General features: G+C 46.3%; 1 protein-coding gene across 1 annotated transcript in view; it reads left to right on the top strand.

The window, feature by feature from the left end:
• The window catches only part of LOC139275611 (cilia- and flagella-associated protein 44), a 292,909-nt gene that overhangs the window by 246,455 nt on the left and 31,562 nt on the right, over positions 1 to 14,892 (top strand). Inside the window, exons 29-31 of the mRNA XM_070892782.1 lie at positions 3,354 to 3,484; positions 6,664 to 6,780; positions 7,826 to 8,027. Of these exons, the coding sequence (XP_070748883.1) occupies positions 3,354 to 3,484; positions 6,664 to 6,780; positions 7,826 to 8,027 (450 nt within the window). The remainder of the gene's footprint in view (positions 1 to 3,353; positions 3,485 to 6,663; positions 6,781 to 7,825; positions 8,028 to 14,892) is intronic.

Below are 14,892 nucleotides of genomic sequence, written 5' to 3'. Positions count from 1 at the left end.
GAACAGGCAGGAGAGGACGCGGGCGAGGACATAGGAGAGCTTAATCAGCATGGTGATCTAGCACCAGTACCACCACACCTTTCCCGAAGACCAGTAGCCAGTGGCAGTTACACGGCCGCTAAGCTTTTGCGTCAGCAGCTCATTAATGAATGCTTCGCATGAACTATTATTGTTGATATTCAAATGTTCAAATACAGTTACGTTTAAACAAAAGTTTCATTTCCGTGGGGAAACAGAATAAACAAACAAATATGCATGAAAAACTGTACATTGTAAAACTTATGTAAGTAAGAGAGAAGGTACAAAAGTTGTAGAAATTTTTTTATTTATTCAGAAACAAATTTTTTTTTAAGAACTAATAAACAACACCCTCCCTCCAACCCCCCAACCCCCGCACCCTTCCCTCAAAATCCCCAAAACGTTAGAAGAAGAAATTGAACATTTTAAAGAACAAGTGGCCATCTCAGTCATGATAACAAGTGACCATTTCAGAAAGAATGGAAAGTGAACAGTTAAGTAATGATAACAAGTAAACATTTAACTATTGAATACAAGTGGCTAATTAAGTAACAATAACAAGAGAATAATAAAGTGATAATAACAGGTGAACATTTTAAAACAAGTAAACTATTGAGAAGCACTCCTCCTCCCTACCTGCAGCCACGTTTCCCTCCAGATCCTGTCCCACCCCGTGTTCGCACCCCACCCGCCCGTTTTGGTTTTTGCAGACCGACACCAAGACGTCGTGCAGAGTGGGACGGCAAGACTTCCTGCCGTGGTGGAGGTAACGGAGCGGAAGCAGAAGCCTCGGGCTCTACTTCTGAGTCAGGAGGAACTGTGTCCTCCGTACTCGCTTGTGTGCTTGGGGTCTCACTGTGAGCTGACATGACACCTTGGGGTGCAGCGCCGTGTCCAGCCAGCAACACGTGCCGTAGGGCATTTGTTGCGGCTGTCTGCTCCCTGATCGCCTCCAACGTCTCCTGAGCAGTCTGTGACTGCTCAGAAGACCAGCTGGAGAAGCGCGAGCAGAACTCGCTCCAGGATGTGGAGAACTGGCTCCAATTGTTTGAGAAACCCGCGAACCCCTGAATAAGGTCGCGACTGATCGCGACCGCCTCCCTGCACAGGGAAAGTAAGCTCTCCGTCTGGTCCTCCGTGGCAGGCAAGTGCTTTTCACGCTGACCGGACCACCGTGGGGTCAGCATCTGCAATGTCACGCGCCTTGGCGTCACCACCTGCACACCGCTTGGTCCCGGTGCCTCATCTGTCTCAAAAGAGATGGCCGCAGGTTGTTCCCCGCCTCCCTCCCACAAAAAAAATGTCCTCGTCCTCGTCCTCGTCCTCGTCCTCGTCATCCTCATCCTCATCATCTCGCATAGCAGCAGCAGGAGTCTGCACTGGCTCCTCCTCTGGCTCTTCCTCCTGAGAGCGTCCCGATTGGTCAGTGGACATGTCCGTTGACTCCATCAGTACTTGTTGACCTTTGAAAGACAAATGGAAGTTATAAACAACATTTAACAATGCAAATCAATTCATCTCAATTAAGAACTCAAAACATTACCATTAGCCCATATGCACAAGCGGTCATCAAGCCTAACATGACCTCATTTGAAGATCAATAGTACATCTCAATAGTATAACTCAATTATATCTCAAATTAAAGTAGCATTGCATAGGATTACCCGCGTAACAAATATTTACTATTGATTCACACATTGCACAATGCACAGTTCTCATTACTCACGTGACTCTCGGGTGGATTTGGCCACACCACTGGTTGTGACTGAACGGCTTTCTGGCCCCACCAAGGCCACTGCAAGCCCTTCGTAGGCATTGAGCGACTGCAGCATGGCACAGCTCTCGCCTGTCCTGCATTGCTCCCGCCGGTTGATGGAAATCTTGTTGGGCTTGCCGGACGCTCTTTCCGCTGTCTGCGCTTGATTTCTGCATGCTCTCAGCGATGAGACTCAAGGTGCTCAGTGCCCTCCCGGATGCTCTTCCTCCACTTAGGTCGGTCTTGGGCCAGGAATTCCCAGGTGCCGGTGGGGATGTTGCACTTTATCAAGGAGGCTTTGAGGGTGTCCTTGAAATGTCTCCTCTGCCCACCTGAGACTCGCTTGCCGTGTAGGAGTTACGAATACCACTAGTGATGCCTCCGCAAGATCCTGCAAATCCACTGGGAGGATAGATGCACCAACGTCAGTGTTATGGCTCAGGACAACATCCCCAGCATCGAAGCACTGACCACTCGATTAGCTCCGTTGGGCGGGCTACATTATCCACAAGCCCGACACGAGACTCCCAAAGAAAACCAATATGAAGTTCCTGAGACACACTCTTCGGTTCCAGTGTGTGCTGCTAAAAGTGTTCACTCACATCTCTCATACAAACTCAGTTCTTTGATCTCTGTATTCTATGCATAATATCAATAAATCACGGTGCATACAAATACTGACAGAATGACAATGTAAACTAAACAACCAGCCACTCAACCTCATGAAATTGCTTTTTTGCCACAATCGACTCTTGCCATGCATTTTATTACTATAACACAGGTGACCAAATTGATACATTCGAATATGGCTGAATGACTCTCACACCTTCTAGCATCTCCTTTCCTGTGGAGACATCCTCTGGTTTGATCTCATACCCAATTTATAACCTATGCTCATCAGAAAGCTGCTTGAACTTTTAACTCACAGTCTGCGCAGAATGAATCAGCGAGGTATTCAGGTAATATGGACACTCGCTCCCACACAGGGCAGTGGGATCAGTTTTGGATTGATACAGGGCTATGGGGAGAGCGCGGGGCAGTGGGATTATTTTTAAATTGATACAGAGCTATGGGGAGAGAGCGGGGCAGTGGGATTGGTTTTGAATTGATACAGGGCTATGGGGAGAGCGCGGGGCAGTGGGATTATTTTTAAATTGATACAGGGCTATGGGGAGAGAGCGGGGCAGTGGGATTATTTTTAAATTGATACAGGGCTATGGGGAGAGAGCGGGGCAGTGGGATTGGTTTTGAATTGATATAGGGCTATGGGGAGGGAGTGGGGCAGTGGGATTAGTGCTAGATTGGTACAGGGCTATGGGCAGAGAGCAAGGCAGTGGGGTTAGCTTTAAATTGATTAAAGGCTGTGGGCAGAAAGTGGGGCAATGTGATTAGTTTGGGATTGCTCCAGCAAAGAGTCAGTACAGACACAGTGGGCCGAAGGGCCTTTCTACGTGCTCTAAAACTGTTTCAATGACGAACCTGCTTCACAGAGGCAGTTTGCTATCATAGAATCATCCTTCTGAAATTGGTTAAAGAGAGAAAAATTGTGTAAAATCTCTCACCTGTCTTATTGACACAGCTTGTGACCCAGCTCTATTTGAAAACACCCTTCAACTTCGAGAAAAGCGACTGGATATTGAGGAGGCCTTGGCTGAAGAGAAAAAATTAGTGGATCTAATAAAGAAAGAATATGATGTGATTGCTAAAAAGGTTTGTCACTTGAGTTTTTCTAGTATACAAAAGAAAATTCTAACTTTGTCTAAAGCAACTTTACTTTTCAATAACAAGAATGCAAAGCATTTGTTTAGTCAAGTAGCAATGGAATAAAACTGAGTAAATTACAATGGCACTGCACAGGATGGGAAGGGAGCATTTACTGGTGACAAACGGAAAATCTTCTCCATGGGGTAAAGATCACTGGTGGAGTTGCACAGGGATTTGCACTATTGTTCACAGTTACCTGCCAGAGAGTTGATTGGATTCAGCATTGTCAGAGCAGTTGACAAAGGCACCTGATTGAAGCCAGCGGAGTCCTGCTTTAAATGTGGCAAAGAGTGGGCAAACACATGGCAGATGTAGTATAACGTGGATAAATGTGAAGTTATCCACTTTGGTAGGAAAAACATAAGGACACAGTATTATTTAAATGGTGATGGCTTGGGAACTATCGTTGTACAGATGTGCGTCCTTGTACACCAGTCATTGAAAGCAAACATGCAGGTGCAGCAAGCAGTTAGGAAGGCAAATGGTATGTTGGCCTTCATTGCAAGAGGATTTGAGTACAGGAGCAAGGCTGTCTTACTACAGTTATACAGGGCCTTGGTGAGACGCACTATTGTGTGCAGTTTTGGTCTCCTTACCTAAGAAAGGATATACTTGCCATAGAGGGAGTGCAGCGAAGGTTCGCGAGATTGATTCCTGGGATGGCAGGACTGTCGTATGAGGAGAGATTGGGTCGACTAGGCCTGTATTCCCTAGAGTTTAGAATAATGAGAGGGGATCTCATTGAAACGTATAAAATTCTGACTGTGTTGGATAGACTGGATGCGGGGAGGATGTTTTCCCTGGCTGGGAAGTCTAGAGCAAGCGGTCACAGTCTCAGGATAAGGGGTAGGAAATTTAGGACTGAAATGAGGAGAAATCCTTTCACTCAGAGGGTGGTGAACCTGTGGAATTCTCTACCACAGAAGGCTGTGGAGGCCAAGTCACTGAATATATTTAAGAGGGAGATAGATAGCTTTCTAGACACAAAAAGCGGGAATATGGTGTTGAGATAGAGGATCAGTCATGATCATATTGAATGTTGGTGCAGACTCGAAGGGTTGAATGGCCTACCACTGCTCCTATTTTCTATGTTTCTAAATATGCTAATTGTGCTCCGGCACCTGACTGAAGCCAGCGGAATCCTGCTTTAAATATGCTAATTGAACCTGATGATGTCAATCAGAGCCCAACAGCATTTTAACCGAGGCTTCTGCGGCCTCCTTGCTTGGCTGAAGCAAGTCGGAAGAGAATTAGGACATGACATATTTTACTTTCCTTTGTGGGTCGAAGAGCATTAGGAGCGATCCTCCGGGCCCCATAAGGAAAGTTTAGGCCTCCCTTGCTCCCTCCCTATTTCCACCTGCCCCCCCCCCCCCTGGGCAGAAACCTCTTCCTCACACCTGCAGTGGGCAGCCATGTGCCGCTTAATTTCCGCCAAGACGTCAGCCACTCCTCTCCATAGTAAAGAGGCCTAGCCTCGTGCTGCTGTGAGCAAGCAGGAAACCAACTGGGAGTTAAAATTAATCCTGAAGAGTTTGGCCGCAACTGAAGTTATACTAACTGGGCTATAGTTTATCCTTCCCTCTCTCCTTGAACAAAGGTGTCACGTCGGTTACTCTCCAATCCCACATCAAAGTTTCCGTATTTAAGGAGGATTGAAGTTTGTGACCAGAGCCTCTGTCTCCTCTCTGCCTCCCATCATCAGCCTGGGTTACTGCATCAGGGCCCAGTGACTGATCCACACGGAGTTCTGCTCCTCTTTTCAGCATCAATTCCTTTCCTACAGTCATCTCAAAGAACTGTTTCATTTCCTCCTCTCATACACCCACATTCTCACTTCCAGCATCATTTGTAAATAACCGATAAAATAAGCCAGCTTCACCTCTACTTCAGGTACCCTCCCCACCCATTTGGTATCAATTAGCAGTAAACCATTAAATGACCCACCCTGGTAACGTGTAGCATCAGTCTGCGCAGTGTTGCACTTTCATCCACATAACTCCATTCAGAGATTGTCTGTGCACCTCTACACTTATTTGTCATTGAAGACCTTCCTTGAAACTCACCCTTTCAACCAAGCTTTTGGTCACTTCTCCTAACTTCCATAAGAACATAAGAACATAAGAATTAGGAACAGCAGTAGGCCATCTAGCCCCTCGAGCCTGCTCCGCCATTCAATAAGATCATGGCTGATCTGGCCGTGGACTCAGCTCCACTTACCCGCCCGCTCCCCGTAACCCTTAATTACCTTATTGGTTAAAAATCTATCTATCTGTGACTTGAATACATTCAATGAGCTAGCCTCAACTGCTTCCTTGGGCAGAGAATTCCACAGATTCACAACCCTCTGGGAGAAGAAATTCCTTCTCAACTCGGTTTTAAATTGGCTACCCCCGTATTTTGAGGCTGTGCCCCCTAGTTCTAGTCTCCCCAACCAGTGGAAACAACCTCTCCGCCTCTATCTTGTCTATTCCTTTCATTATTTTAAATGTTTCTATAAGATCACCCCTCATCCTTCTGAACTCCAACGAGTAAAGACCCAGTCTACTCAATCTATCATCATAAGGTAACCCCCTCATCTCCGGAATCAGTCTAGTGAATTGTTTCTGTACCCCCTCCAAAGCCAGTATATCCTTCCTTAAGTAAGGTGACCAAAACTGCACGCAGTACTCCAGGTGCGGCCCTCCCAGCACCGTAACTGTTTGCAATATACATAGATGACCTGGAAGAGGGGACAGAGTGTAGTGTAACAAAATTTGCAGATGACACAAAGATTAGTGGGAAAACGGGTTGTGTAGAGGACACAGAGAGGCTGCAAAGAGATTTGGATAGGTTAAGCGAACTATCATCCAGTCAACTATCAACCTATTTGGTGAGGGAGGCCTGGGCACACTTGAGACTGGAATAAATCCAGAATTGCCCCACACAAAAATCGTGAAAATCAAAGTTTTAGATTTGAAGTTTCGATTCTATTGGAAACTTTCAGAACTGGCCAGTGCTGCTCAGTCAAGCTCCAGTCAGAACACTACTGCCATTAATATTATTCAGCTCAAATCATCTCCGTTGTCAGCGGGCATCATGTTCCTATTGGATCAGATAACAATGTAATTGCACCATTATCACAGGTGAAAATTATCGAAGGGACTGTAAAGTCAGCGAAGCAAGACCTGGAAGTATTGCAACGAGAGAAGCAGCGGAAGCTGAATGAGCTGTATGTGGTCGTTTCTCTGAAGCTCCACCAGGTAAAAGGAGCAATTTAAGTTACTTGGCAATAAAACTTAATTTCAAAACCCACTCATTGCAAACAAGTTCCACCCCAAACGAAAGGCAGCAAAACCTCATGCACTGGTTTATATTTTGATACTGGCTGCATATTTTTGAAGCACATTAATAGCACACCCGTTTAATGTTTGTGTAGTCGTCTTGGGCAAGTGAGGATCAGGACAACGAGGGGAATGGATATGGGAGTACTGGGCAAACCGTTTTCACACCGTGCCGTTGGGCTGCGTCACACTGCTTGAGCAAGTATACAACTTACACTGTATCGTTAAACATAGGCAAGCTAAAGAAGGAGATATTGGGCTCAATTTTCCCCAAAGTATTTTCGTTCTGTGTGTGTGAGTGAACCGGGGACCGAGAATGGGACCGGACAGCCTTCGGGCGGGGTTGGAGGTAAGTTGCTGCTTTGTGTTTTTCAATTCTTCTAGTGTGTCCGGGCAGCTGCTGTGCCGATTTCCTTACCTGCGCCGATTTTCTTACCTGCGCCGAACTGTAGGGAAGGTTTTTCAGCAGAGACCACATACGCTGGCCTAATCAGAAATGGAGTAACTCCCAGCTGGCCAAACTTCCCTATTTGTGCAACAGCTTGCCACATACCCAGATGTCAACAACTCCATCAAAATAGAAGTGGGCATTGGCGTAGGCGGCTGGTTACGCCCCCTTTGGCTGAAAAAAAAACTGACCAAAAAAATCGTAACTAACTGAGTTACGCTGGTGAAAATTGATTGGGGAAACTGTGGTTTTTCAACTTAGGCCAAAAAAAGCAGCCTGCTCAAAAAAAAATGGCGCGAATCACTGGGGGAAATTGAGCCCATTAAGAGGGGTTGTCAAAAAGGTGGGTCTTAAAAGAAGAGAGTGAGGTGGAGAGATGCAGGGATTTAGGGAAGGATTTACTCCCATTGTCGATACATCCCAATAATCCAAATATTGTATCCACTGTGAGTTGGTGTTTGTCCCAGAGTCTGTCAACAATCGAAGAATACTGCATGGTCTCTCTTGTCACGGCAGGTGGAGTACATTGTCAATGGAGACATGCCAAATGATCTTGTGCTTGGACTGGTCTTCACCAATCCGGCTTTAATGTCGCTGCAAAAGCGGATCAAAGAACTGCAACTGGAGAAGGACGAGCAGCGAGAGTTGTATAAACAAGCCCGGCAGAAACATGTACAGCTGCTACGGGACAAAGCGGAGATGGAAGCTGAAATAGCAGGTAATTACTACATATTGCAAAGAGATAAAAATTATTGTCAGCAATCACCTACAGGCAGGTACACCACACAACCTCTGTGGATGAAAAGCATTTTTGGCTTCATGGTGATCCAAACTGGGCTATGTATTCAGGTGTAAAGTATTGCAATGAAGTTTTGAATGCTGAACAATAAGTTGACAGCAGTTCAGTTTAATTCCAGGAAGGCGAAGGAGCAGCGAGAGATTGTAGAGGGACGTGATCGGGACCCAGGAGAGGTGTGAGTTCGGGGCTCAGAAGAAGCGAGGGCCCAGGGGCAGCATGGGCCAGCCCACACTGCGATATGTGTGCGCACTAGGTCCATGCAGCAGAGCTGGTCTCCAGTCGTCTTGGATTACCCTTGCCACTGGACCAAGACCTAGCTCTGTCATAGAAACATGGACTACTCCTGCACATAGGTGCAGGAGTAGGCCATTCCACCCTTCGGGCCTGCACCGCCATTCAATAAGATCATGGCTGATCATTCACCTCAGTAGCCCTTTCCTGCTTTCTCTCCATACCCCTTGATCCCTTTAGCAGTCACGGCCCTATCTAACTCCCTCTTGAATATATCTAACAAACTTGTATCTGCGGTAGAGAATTCCACAGGTTAACAACTCTCTGAGTGAAAAAGTTTCTCCTCATCTCGGTCTTAAATGGCCTACCACTTAGCCTTAGACTGTGACCCCGAGTTCTGGATTTCCCCAACATCGGGAACATTCTTCCTGCATCTAACCTGTCCAGTCCCGTCAGAATTTTATGTGTTTCTATGAGATCCCATTTCATTCTTCTAAACACGAGTGAATACAGGCCCAGTCAATCCAGTCTCTCCTCGTATGTCAGTCCTGCCATCCCGGGAATCAATATGGTCAACCTTCGCTGCACTCCCTCAATAGCAAGAACGTCCTTCCTCAGATAAGGAGACCAAAACTGAACATAATATTCCAGGTGAGGCCTCACCAAGGCCCTGTACAACTGCATTAAGACCTCCCTGCTCCTATACTCAAATCCCCTAGCTATGAAGGCCAACATGCCATTTGCCTTCTTCACTGCCTGCTGTACCTGCATGCCAACTTTCAATGACTGATGTACCATGACACCCAGGTCTCGCTGCTCTTCCTCTTTTCCTAATCTGCCGCCATTCAGATAATATTCTGCCCCCTTGTTTTTGCCACCAAAGTGGATAACCTCACATTTATCCACATTATACTGCATCTACAATGCATTTGCCCACTCACTTAACCTGTCCAAGTCACGCTTCAGCCTCTTAGCATTCTCCTTATAGCTCACACCACCACCCAGCTTAGTGTTATCTGCAAACTTGGAGATATTACACTCAATTCCTTCATCTAAATCATTAATGTATATTGTAAATAGCTGGGATCCCAGCACTGAGCCCTGCGGCACCACACTAGTCACTGCCTGCCATTCTGAGAAGGACCCATTTATCCTGACTCTCTGCTTCCTGTCTGCCAACCCGTTCTATCCACGTCAGTACATTACCCCAATACTATGAGCTTTCATTTTGCACACCAATCTCTTGTGTGGGACCTTGTCAAAAGCCTTTTGAAAGTCCAAATACACCACATCCACTGGTTCTCCTTTGTCCACTCTACTAGTTACATCCTCAAAACATTCTGGAAGATTTGTCAAGCATGATTTCCCTTTCATGAATCCATGCTGACTTGGACCGATCCTGTCACTGCTTTCCAAATGCGCTGCTATTTCATCTTTAATAATTGATTCCAACATTTTCCCCACTACTGATGTCAGGCTAACCGGTATATAATTCCCCGTTTTCTCTCTTCCCTCCTTTTTTAAAAAGTGGCGTTACATTAGCTACCCTCCAGTCCATAGGAACTGATCCAGAGTCAATAAGACTGTTGGAAAATGATCACCAGTGCATCCACTATTTCTAGGGCCACTTCTTTAAGTACTCTGGAGTGCAGACTATCAGGCCCCGGGAATTTATCGGCCTTCAATCCCATCAATTTCCCTAACACAATTTCCAGACTAATAAGGATTTCCTTCAGTTCCTCCTTGCTAGACCCTCGGTCCCCTAGTATTTCCGGAAGGTTATTTGTGTCTTCCTTAGTGAAGACAAAACCAAAGTATTAGTTTAACTGGTCCACCATTTCTTTGTTCCCCATTATAAATTCACCTGATTCTGACTGCAAGAGACCTACGTTTGTCTTCACTAATCTTTTTCTCTTCACATATCTATAGAAGCTTTTACAGTCAGTTTTTATGTTCCCAGCAAGCTTCCTCTCATACTCTATTTTCTCCTTCCTAATTAAGCCCTTAATCCTCCTCTGCTGAATTTTAAATTTCTCCCAGTCCTCAGGTTTGCTGCTTTTTCTCGACAATTTATATGGCTCTTCCTTGGATTTAACACTATCCTTAATTTGTCTTGTTAGCCACGGTTGAGCCACCTTCCCCGTTTTATTTTTACTCCAGGCAGGGATATACAATTGAAGTTCATCCATGTGATCTTTTAAATGTTTGCCATTGCCTATCCACCGTCAACCTTTTAAGTATCATTCGCCCGTGTGGTGTCAAGCCCGTGTGATGGCTGGTGTGCAACGGGCCACCATACGTTAAAAAAATCCATGCACAGGCATCTTCTACCCTTCTAGATTTAGTTCGGGACCTGGAACATTATTGAAACGCCTGTGGTCTTTTTGGCGTGGAAGCAAGTCATTCTCGATTCGGGGGACTGCCTGTGATGATAATTCCAGCTGCAGTTTAACTGTAAAACGTTTTCGTGGCATCCGTTGAATTGATGAGGACTTTTATGTGTTAGTCTTGGCTCAGTGGGTAGCACTCTCAGTCTCTGAGTTACGATGTCATGGGTTCAAGTCCCACTCCAGAGACTTAAGCACATAATCCAGGCCGACACTCCAATTCAGACTGAGGGTGCGCTGCATTGTCAGAGGTGCTGTCTTTTGAATGAGATGTTAAACCAAGGCCCCGACTGCTCTCTCAAGTGGATGTAAAGGATTTTGAAGAAGAGAAGCGGAGTTCTGGTGTCTTAGCCAATATTTTCCTTCAACCAACATCACTAAAACAGATGATCTGGTCAGCGGGAGTCGAGCAGTTCGAGCAGTCAGTCGAGGAGGCGGGAGCTCGGAGCAGCGCGAGTCCGGGGTCGGCGAGAGGCCTATAAAGGCCAGCGGGAGTCGAGCAGTTCGAGCAGTCAGTCGAGGAGGCGGGAGCTCGGAGCAGCGCGAGTCCGGGGTCGGCGAGAGGCGTACCGGTGCAGCTACAGGGAGAAGGCAAAAAAACAAAGGTGACGTCACAGCCTAGGGGGTAAGTGATTGGCTGGTGATTGGTGAGTAGTTTTTCTTTTTCTTCTTATATTGGTCAGTAACTTTTAACATTGTTATTACCAGTTTAAGTGTATCTAAGGGTTAAGTCATGGCAGGAGAGCTCGGTCGGGTGTTATGCTCCTCCTGTACCATGTGGGAACTCAGGGACGCTTCCGGTGTCCCTGACGACTATGTGTGTGGGAAGTGTATCCGCCTCCAGCTCCTGACGGTCCGCGTTACGGAATTGGAGCTGAGGGTGGATTCACTCTGGAGCATCCACGATGCTGAGAATGACGTGAGTATCACGTGTAGTGAGTTGGTCTTACCGCAGGGAAAGGGTCCACAGCCAGATAGGGAATGGAAGACCAGCAGGAAGAGTAGAGCAAGGAAGGTAGTGCAGGGGTCCCCTGCGGTCATCCCCCTGCAAAACAGATACACCGCTTTGGGTACTGTTGAGGGGAATGACTCATCAGGGGAGGGCAGCAGCAGCCAAGTTCATGGCACCGTGGCTGGCTCTGCTGCACAGGAGGGCAAGAAAAAGAGTGGGAGAGCGATAGTGATAGGGGATTCAATTGTGAGGGGAATAGATAGGCGTTTCTGCGGCCGCAACCGAGACTCCAGGATGGTATGTTGCCTCCCTGGTGCAAGGGTCAAGGATGTCTCGGAGCGGGTGCAGGACATTCTGAAATGGGAGGGAGAATAGCCAGTTGTCGTGGTGCACATTGGTACCAACGACATAGGCAAAAAAAGGGATGAGGTCCTACGAAACGAATTTAAGGAGCTAGGAGCTAAATTAAAAAGTAGGACCTCAAAAGTAGTAATCTCGGGATTGCTACCAGTGCCACGTGATAGTCAGAGTAGGAATCGCAGGATAGCGCAGATGAATACGTGGCTTGAGCAGTGGTGCAGCAGGGAGGGATTCAAATTCCTGGGGCATTGGGACCGGTTCTGGGGGAGGTGGGACCAGTACAAACCGGACGGTCTGCACCTGGGCAGGACTGGAACCAATGTCCTCGGGGGAGTGTTTGCTAGTGCTGTTGGGGAGGATTTAAACTAATATGGCAGGGGGATGGGAACCAATGCAGGGAGACAGAGGGAAACAAAAAGGAGCCAAAAGCAAAAGACAGAAAGGAGATGAGGAAAAGTGTAGGGCAGAGAAACCCAAGGCAAAGAACAAAAAGGGCCACTGTACAGCAAAATTCTAAAAGGACAAAGGGTGTTAATAAAACAAGCCTGAAGGCTTTGTGTCTTAATGCAAGGAGTATCCGCAATAAGGTGGATGAATTAATTGTGCAAATAGATGTTAACAAATATGATGTGATTGGGATTACGGAGACGTGGCTCCAGGATGATCAGGGCTGGGAACTCAACATTCAGGGGTATTCAACATTCAGGAAGGATAGAATAAAAGGAAAAGGAGGTGGGGTAGCATTGCTGGTTAAAGAGGAGATTAATGCAATAGTTAGGAAAGACATTAGCTTGGATGATGTGGAATCTATATGGGTAGAGCTGCAGAACACCAAAGGGCAAAAAACGTTAGTAGGAGTTGTGTACAGACCTCCAAACAGTAATAGGGATGTTGGGGAGGGCATCAAACAGGAAATTAGGGGTGCATGCAATAAAGGTGTAGCAGTTATAATGGGTGACTTTAATATGCACATAGATTGGGCTAGCCAAACTGGAAGCAATACGGTGGAGGAGGATTTCCTGGAGTGCATAAGGGATGGTTTTCTAGACCAATATGTTGAGGAACCAACTAGGGGGGAGGCCATCTTAGACTGGGTGTTGTGTAATGAGAGAGGATTAATTAGCAATCTCATTGTGCGAGGCCCCTTGGGGAAGAGTGACCATAATATGGTGGAATTCTGCATTAGGATGGAGAATGAAACAGTAATTTCAGAGACCATGGTCCAGAACTTAAAGAAGGGTAACTTTGAAGGTATGAGGCGTGAATTGGCTAGGATAGATTGGCGAATGATACTTAGGGGGTTGACTGTGGATGGGCAATGGCAGACATTTAGAGACCGCATGGATGAAGTACAACAATTGTACATTCCTGTCTGGCGTAAAAATAAAAAGGGGAAGGTGGCTCAACCGTGGCTATCTAGGGAAATCAGGGATAGTATTAAAGCCAAGGAAGTGGCATACAAATTGGCCAGAAATAGCAGCGAACCTGGGGACTGGGAGAAATTTAGAACTCAGCAGAGGAGGACAAAGGGTTTGATTAGGACAGGGAAAATGGAGTACGAGAAGAAGCTTGCAGGGAACATTAAGGCGGATTGCAAAAGTTTCTATAGGTATGTAAAGAGAAAAAGGTTGGTGAAGACAAACGTAGGTCCCCTGCAGTCAGAATCAGGGGAAGTCATAACGGGGAACAAAGAAATGGCGGATCAATTGAACAAGTACTTTGGTTCGGTATTCACTAAGGAGGATACAAACAACCTTCCGGATATAAAAGGGGTCAGAGGGTCTAGTAAGGAAGAGGAACTGAGGGAAATCTTTATTAGTCGGGAAATTGTGTTGGGGAAATTGATGGGATTGAAGGCAGATAAATCCCCAGGGCCTGATGGCCTGCATCCTAGAGTACTTAAGGAGGTGGCCTTGGAAATAGCGGATGCATTGACAGTCATTTTCCAACATTCCATTGACTCTGGATCAGTTCCTATGGAGTGGAGGGTAGCCAATGTAACCCCACTTTTTAAAAAAGGAGGGAGAGAGAAAACAGGGAATTATAGACCGGTCAGCCTGACCTCAGTAGTGGGTAAAATGATGGAATCAATTATTAAGGATGTCATAGCAGTGCATCTGGAAAATGGTGACATGATAGGTCCAAGTCAGCATGGATTTGTGAAAGGGAAATCATGCTTGACAAATCTTCTGGAATTTTTTGAGGATGTTTCCAGTAAAGTGGACAAAGGAGAACCAGTTGATGTGGTATATTTGGACTTTCAGAAGGCTTTCGACAAGGTCCCACACAAGAGATTAATGTGCAAAGTTAAAGCACATGGGATTGGGGGTAGTGTGCTGACGTGGATTGAGAACTGGTTGTCAGACAGGAAGCAAAGAGTAGGAGTAAACGGGTACTTTTCAGAATGGCAGGCAGTGACTAGTGGAGTGCCGCAAGGTTCTGTGCTGGGGCCCCAGCTGTTTACATTGTACATTAATGATTTAGACGAGGGGATTAAATGCAGTATCTCCAAATTTGCGGATGATACTAAGTTGGGTGGCAGTGTGAGCTGCGAGGAGGATGCTATTAGGCTGCAGAGTGACTTGGATAGGTTAGGTGAGTGGGCAAATGCATGGCAGATGAAGTATAATGTGGATAAATGTGAGGTTATCCACTTTGGTGGTAAAAACAGAGAGACAGACTATTATCTGAATGGTGACAGATTAGGAAAAGGGAAGGTGCAACGAGACCTGGGTGTCATGGTACATCAGTCATTGAAGGTTGGCATGCAGGTACAGCAGGCGGTTAAGAAAGCAAATGGCATGTTGGCCTTCATAGCGAGGGGATTTGAATACAGGGGCAGGGAGGTGTTGCT

This window comes from Pristiophorus japonicus, chromosome 11 (genome assembly GCF_044704955.1).
Source record: "Pristiophorus japonicus isolate sPriJap1 chromosome 11, sPriJap1.hap1, whole genome shotgun sequence".
In the NCBI taxonomy this organism is placed as follows: domain Eukaryota; kingdom Metazoa; phylum Chordata; class Chondrichthyes; family Pristiophoridae; genus Pristiophorus; species Pristiophorus japonicus.
Note: the sequence above shows the minus strand (reverse complement) of the source record. Positions and strands in the feature narration are given on the sequence as shown.